This window comes from Tupaia chinensis, unplaced genomic scaffold (genome assembly GCF_000334495.1).
Source record: "Tupaia chinensis unplaced genomic scaffold, TupChi_1.0 Scaffold147534_1, whole genome shotgun sequence".
Lineage (NCBI taxonomy): Eukaryota > Metazoa > Chordata > Mammalia > Scandentia > Tupaiidae > Tupaia > Tupaia belangeri.
In genome coordinates this window covers 1,295,920-1,303,151 of record NW_006207386.1, presented here as the reverse complement: position 1 = coordinate 1,303,151, position 7,232 = coordinate 1,295,920, and the positions used below count along the sequence as shown (strand labels likewise).

At 42.1% G+C, this 7,232-nt stretch overlaps 1 protein-coding gene across 3 annotated transcripts in view; it reads right to left on the bottom strand.

Moving 5' to 3' along the window:
- Positions 1-5,573: 5,573 nt before the first annotated feature.
- RAPGEF5 (Rap guanine nucleotide exchange factor 5) overlaps positions 5,574-7,232 on the bottom strand; it is a 112,939-nt gene continuing 111,280 nt past the window's right edge. For all 3 annotated transcript variants that reach the window (XM_027768824.1, XM_027768823.1, XM_027768825.1), the window contains one exon: positions 5,574-5,692. In XM_027768824.1, coding sequence (XP_027624625.1) covers positions 5,589-5,692 — 104 coding nt within the window. In that variant the 3' untranslated portion in view covers positions 5,574-5,588. The remainder of the gene's footprint in view (positions 5,693-7,232) is intronic.

Genomic DNA, 7,232 nt, shown 5'->3' with positions numbered 1-7,232 from the left:
CCCCGGGGGGACGGCCACGCCACAGTCCCTTCTCCTCCAGTCTCCTCTTGGGATCTTGGGCACGCACACACACGTGCCCAGCGTGAGTTTAAGCCACTGGGTCCGGGACTCAAACTGCGGTGGACTATATGAGAGTTCAGTGACATAGCCATTATGCTAACTGCTGGTCCCTTAACTGATTATATTGAGCTTGGATTATAAAAGAATATTTCTTGCAGAAACAGTGGCTCCAAACTGGGTTGTGTAGATTCTAACTGAACCATGAAAAAATACATGTAAAAAAAATGCAGCACTCCCACCCCCAGTCTTCCTTGTCCACATTTGCTTCGGCATTTTAGTTCAGGTGATGTGTCACCTTCTCTCCATGAAGCTTTTCTGAGATCTCCTGCTGAACCTGGGAGGCTCATTCTCAACATCACCATTGTTCCATGTACACGGTACACTGGCTTTGTGTTGTCATTGCTGTTAACTTTTTTCCTCCTCTAGAACATACTCTTTCAGAGAGTTTACATGATCAAAACCTGCCATGTAGCATACACATAGTCTCACACAAACATGCTGAAGGGAGGTTGGGATATTTCTGAACTTAAAGGCTCAATTATCTCAAATGGTGCCAGGTAATGAGATACCTATGAAAGAGGAATACTTTCTAAAACATCAACATTTTGTGATTTGATAAAAGTTTCCATTTATAATTTACATTCCCTCCTATAGTCTTTTTTTTTTTTTTTGGGAGAGATTTTTCGCTATAGGGCACGTGTGCTCGCCAGACAGAGAGAGACATTAGAGACAGAAAGCGAGAAATCACCCCCTGGGGGGATGGTCACGCCACAATCCCCTCTCCTCCATTCTCCTCTCGGGATCTTGGGCACGCACACACACGCACCCGACGTGAGTTTTAAGCCACCAGGTCTGGGATGTGAACTGCGGTCGACTACGTGGGAGTCCAGCGACATAGCCATTACACTAACTGCTGGTTCCCTTCCCTCCTATAGTCTTGAGCATTATAATTTAATTACTTTTTTCATTATCTGGCTCTCCAACCTCCCCTAAGTGGATCCTTATCTTTTATACCCTGCTGGCATACCCTGAACCTAGGAGGAGCCATACACTGCAAATCCACAATAAATTAGTGATGAAAAAATAATGTTAACACTAAAAAAACCCTTAAGGGAACCAGCAGTTAGCGTAATGGCTATGTTGCTGGACTCCCACGTAGTCGACCGCAGTTCACATCCCAGACCTGGTGGCTTAAAATGCCAGGCGCGTGTGCATGCGTGTCCAAGATCCCAAGAGGAGAATGGAGGAGAAGGGATTGTGGCGTGACCATCCCCCCTGGGGGGTGATTTCTCGCTTTCTATCTCTCTGTCTTTCTCTGTCTGTCTGGCGAGCACACGTGCCCTATAGCAAAACAGACAAACAAACAAACAAAAAACAAAAAACCTCTCCAAAAAATAAAATGAAATAAAAAATCCTTAAAATTCAGCAAAACTATAGAAACATTATTTAGATATGACTAATTAAAATTATTCTCACCATATATATATATATTGGAAGTTTTTGCTATAGGGCACGTGCACTCACCAGACAGACAGAGAAAGACAGAGAGATAGAAAGCGAGAAATCACCCCCCAGGGGGGATGGCCACGCTGCAATCCCTTCTCCATTCTCCTCTCGGGATCTTAGGCACGCACGCACACACGCCCGGTATGAGTTTAAGCCACCGTGTCTGGGACGCGAACTGTAGTCGACTACGTGGGAGTCCAGCAACATAGCCATTACGCTAATTGCTCGTCCCATCACAATATATTTCTAATGAACCTCTACTCGATGGTGGAAAGTTAAATAGGACAGTGATTATAGCAGTAACTTAAGCTACATTTGTAAAGGAAATGAGACCTGACTCATGTCTCTGGATGTATTGTTAAATTTCCTTCTTTAAATTTTATCCTGATTCCCAGGACAGTTTTCTCATTGTTTTAAGTGGTGGCGTCATACTGATTTCTATCATGTGTCATTTGTGTAGGTCGTGCAAGGCTTGAGTTGATGTGAGGCTCAGGACTGAGTGTGGAGCTGAAACCTGAGTCCTGATTCCCATCTCTAAGCTTTCTGAAAGGAGAAGAGAGGAAGATATGATAAAATATGATGTTCCTAACATTGAAGGATAAAAGAAAAAGAGAAATAATTTGTTTCATTATTTAAAAGTTTGAGATGGAAACATTTAGCATTGCTGAGGTAGCAAAGAACTTAGCACAGGGTACAATATAACTGTGTTAGACCCACTAAGTACTTCTGGCTCTTCCTATCGTCTGACTTAATGAGCTGGCCTGTACCAGCCAGATAAAGATAATTCACTGAATTATCTGCCAGCTAGCTTAAGCTAATATCCATCAGGAGGAATTGGTGTCTCACAAGTTCATTTACTTAGGTTCTATTGGTTCATTATTGTGAAAGATGATCCTGTTTTAGCTTAAGTGAAATCCTGTTCTTTGCTGAGAAACATTCCTTGAAAATACTGTCTCTACTAGCAAGGTCAGGCTCATCTTCTGGCATCCAAGTGTGATGTAAAATTGACTTTTGTCCTTCTGGAAAAACGCTCTAAAGTCACCTCATCTTATTCATGCAAGCAAAAGTCAGCATAAGGTGTGCTGTGATGTGCTGGATGCTTTGAGGACCAGGAACTCACAGATGCCATGAAGTCTGCTGATTTAAGAAATGATGTGCTACTGACTGCCCGAAAGTCTGTTGTATGCTATGTGCATGCCTAACTACATCCATTTTCTTTTTTTTAACAGATGTTCTCTTAAGTAATTTCAAATAGAATAGTATTTATACCATGCTATTTCTTTAAACTTTATTATAAAGAATTAAGGGTCCATGGTACCAACAGATGTTCTCTTAAGTAATTTCAAATAGAATAGTATTTATACCATGCTATTTCTTTAAACTTTATTAAAGAATTAAGGGTCCATGGTGCCAGCAGGTGGTGTGGTGGTTAAGGAGCTCGACACTCCCACATGGCTGACTATGGTTTGAGTTTTGTACCTAATGGCTTGCTTTCTTACTTGCCCTCTCTCTCTGTGTGTGTGTCTCTGTCTCTCTCTGATCAAATTAAAATAAATGAATGGGGACCAGCAGTTGGCATAATGGCTATGTTGCTGGACTCCCATGTAGTCGACCATGGTTCGAGTCCTGGACCCGGGGCTTAAACTCACGCTGGGCGCGTGTGCATGCATGCCCAAGATCCCAAGAGGAGAATGGAGGAGAAAGGATTGCAGCGTGGCCACCCCCCTGGGGGGTGTGACTTGAGGATTTCTGTCTCTCTGTCTCTCTCTTTCTGGCGAGCGCACACACCCTATAGCAAAAACCTCTCCAAAAATAAATAAAAGAATGAATAAATAAAATTAAATAACTTAAAAAAAAAAAAGAAGGGCATTATTGACCCCAAAAGAGGTACTATAGGCTTTGTCCTGGTCCCTGTGGTTAGTTGGAAGTCCTGGTACATATGAAAGCTGGCAGTAAAAGGCTTCTGCTGGATTATTGGAGAAAGCAGGGAAAGGCCATGATGCTGGGTCAGAATGAATGAGTGAAAGGTATGGGGAATTTTCTAAGTCCCTTTCCATCTGTGTCTTATGAAACTGTACTCCTGCTTTGGTGACACAATGACCTTACCCAAATCACTGCTTCACTTTAGGGAGAAGTCAGCCACCAGTTTACCCTCAACAATAGACAAGGATTTCCTGATAAACAGGATAGTTGCTCTCTCATGTCCCTGATGGGTAGTCAGGGGGCAGAAAACCATAGATCTTCATAGGGAATTACACTTGGTGTGACACATTTCATCCCACATTTTCATATATGCTCTACAGAGCTCATCTGGCATTCTTTCTATGCTTTAAAAAGGATTATTTATAATTTTATCACCATTATTTATTTATTTTTTAAATTTGCTACAAGGCACATGTGCTCCTGAGAAAGAGAGAAACAGATTGAGAGAGAATACAAGCCTCCTGGTCTAGAACTCAAACTGTGGTTGGCCACGTGGGAGTCTAGCACCCCAAACCACCATATCACCTGTTGGTCCTCATTTGACATTCTTAACTAGAAGAATTGCCCAGGAGGTGAAGTAAATAGTGACCAATGGCTCCATATTCCTGCAATCATCTTATTAATAACAAACACTGGAGATCTGTCTGCATGAAGACAGAATTCTAGTACCTATAGCTTTGGGTGCTAACAAATGTCCTGTGGTGTTCTAACATCTAAAAGTAACACAAAACAAATAAATACATACATGCTTTATTCATTTCCAGCTGTGCTGGTTTGATTATAGCATCTAAAATAACTGAGTTCTGATTCCGGAATAGTGAGTGCAGAGACTTAAAAATTTGTAGTCACAGCCACTTCAAAAGTAACTGGCCATGAAGTGATCATCTTCAGCGTGGTTTAAATAAAATGATGGCGAGGTATTCCTGGAAGTCTGTCTTTCAGATCCCAGGTATCTAGAGCTTGTCCATGAGCCGACCGCATGGTGCTTGTGCTGCCTCATGCTTTGCCCAGTGAATCAGCCTGCTGATCAGGCAATGCACTGGCAGGAAAGGTCAGACGCCCAACCTCATCTGGACTCCTCAGTGCATACCACTCATTGGTCATGGTCTGTGGCCCCTGCCTCACTCAGCCTTCTCTGAAGTGCCTGGCCTAGTCTCACAGGGAACCAGGGTCACTTCCTGAAAGAGTCCACACAAATCCATCACCATTACTGAAAATGTCACTGAAAGGTCAGGCTCTATAGAGAGGGGTTAGCTAGCATCATCTTTAACCATGAAGGACAATTTAATCTACGACATGAAAGTTCATCTATCCGATGAACTGGTTTTGTCCTCAGGTGGGTCTCTTTGGAATACTCCTAGTTTATGGTTTCTCAGCCCTTATAGGTAACTCCTCCTTTGCCTAAGGGCTGGTCAGAAAAGACTGAGGAGCCCATGGCCAAAGTACCTGGGAATGTGCTGAAGATAATTCAGGAAGAGGCATTTCAAGAGTGTGTGTGTACAGGGATTTTACATTCACTTGTCCAGAGCTGCTATGTCCACCGTGCTCAGAAGTGGAACTGTTTGTCCACAGGTTGATAAGGGCATGCTCCTGTCCCTCATATTCTACACATTCTAGCCCACAGCAAGCTGGAGCACTGGGAAACAGACACATCACTTCAGGAGAACTTCCTTCCTCCGTGCCTTGAAAGCAGTGTGTGCTGAGATATCCAGAGGTGCTTTTTTTAAGTAAAGCTTAATCTCACAAGTGCAAGATTAAGGAACTCACCTGACAGGAGTTTATGGTTTTATTTCTGGTTCAGTCACATACAGTTAACCACTGATGTTAATTTAACGAAGTTCCATTTTTAAAAATTAAAAGCAGGTTTGTATATTTGGCTCTCAAAACCTTACTAGCATACTTATTTTTAGTTGGAATACACTGTATTCAAAACATACAACAGGCAGCGCATAAGCTCCTGGAAGTCACCATGCAGTCAGCGGAGAAAAGGGCTGAAGCCATTTGTTTCCTGGGACAGCAAAGACAAGCATACAAGTCCCTTACAGTGGGCAAGAGGAGAAACAATGTAATTTACATACCAGCTTTTCAAAATTGACGAGATTATCCAAAAAAGTTTTATTCCCTTCATGAATAAATGTTACATCTGAAATTTAAAAACAAAAAAACAAAAAGATAAAACATTAGCAATGGAACATGAGTTGGAGCTGAAAAGGTCTAGATACAACACATTTTCATTTTTCTTAAACATTATGGATCATTATGGATCATAGCAAGGCACACTGAAATGGAACTATGATAATATTTTATGAGAAAGTGCATAATTTATGAGTGAGGGTAAAACATGATAGTCTTACAAAAAGCATTCTATAATTTAATTGGTCCTTTATGTTTTTAGACCAGAGCAATGAGCAGACAAGAACTGAAGACCCAGAAACAACAGGATTTTAATATTTTTGTGTTGGCTTTAAAAAAACCTTGGGTGGTTACATAACTGGACTCCCATATAGTCAACCACAGTTCAAGTCCTGGACCCGGTGACTTAAACTTATGTTGTTGGGCAAATGTGTGTGCATGCCCAAAATCCCGAGAGGAGACTGGAGGAGAAGGGATTGTGGTGTGGCCATCCCTTCTAGGGGGTGATTTCTTGCTTTCTGTCTCTCTGTCTCTCTCTGTATCGCCAGTGACTGCATGAGCCCTATAGCAAGAATCTCTAAAAAAAAAACAAAAGAAGAAGAAAGTCAAGACCAGTGAATGGTGGGATGGTTATGCTGCTAGACTCCCAAATAGTTTACTGTGGGTTGAGTCCCAGACCCAGCAGCATAAACCTCAGGCCTGTCGCATGTGCATGTGAGCCCAAAATCCCAAGAGGAGAATGGAGGAGAAGAGACTTTGGCATGACTATCCCCCCCGGGGGGTGATTTCTCACTTTCTGTCTCTGTCTCTCTCTGGCAAGCACATGCCCTATGGCAAAAATATCTTAAAAAAAAAAAATCCTTGGTAAAGTATATGGAAACTGCTTTGCTTAAAACAGTGAAGATTTAGATTTAGATGTTTAAATTTAAATCTTTGATTCCCAAAGCCAGCGCCTCCTTGTGTGAAGAAAGGGGCTGGTTTGAAAATGGCAGATCTCCAGCCCCATTTGACCAGGAGCAGGAAAGCATCACTGATGAAAAGAAAATAAGAAAAAATGAGATGAAGGTATATTTTCAGAGGAAGGAAAAAATTAAATTTGATTTGAGACTCACACATGTAAAGTGACCAGAAATATTCATTAAAAATTCAGTTTGGCATATCAGCCAGTAGTGGTGGTGGTGAAGGTGACAGGATTGCATGTGGCTGACTGCATGATTCAATCCTGGACACCAGCCTATGTGAGTGCATGTCAAAATGAGATGAAGGTATATTTTCAGAGGAAGGAAAAAATTAAATTTGATTTGAGACTCACACATGTAAAGTGACCAGAAATATTCATTAAAAATTCAGTTTGGCATATCAGCCAGTAGTGGTGGTGGTGAAGGTGACAGGATTGCATGTGGCTGACTGCATGATTCAATCCTGGACACCAGCCTATGTGAGTGCATGTCCAAAATTCGAGAGGAGAATGGAGAAGGAATTATGGCATGGCCAACACCTTGGGAGGGTGCTTTCTCACCCCCCCCCCCCCCCTTCTCTTTTCTTTGTGG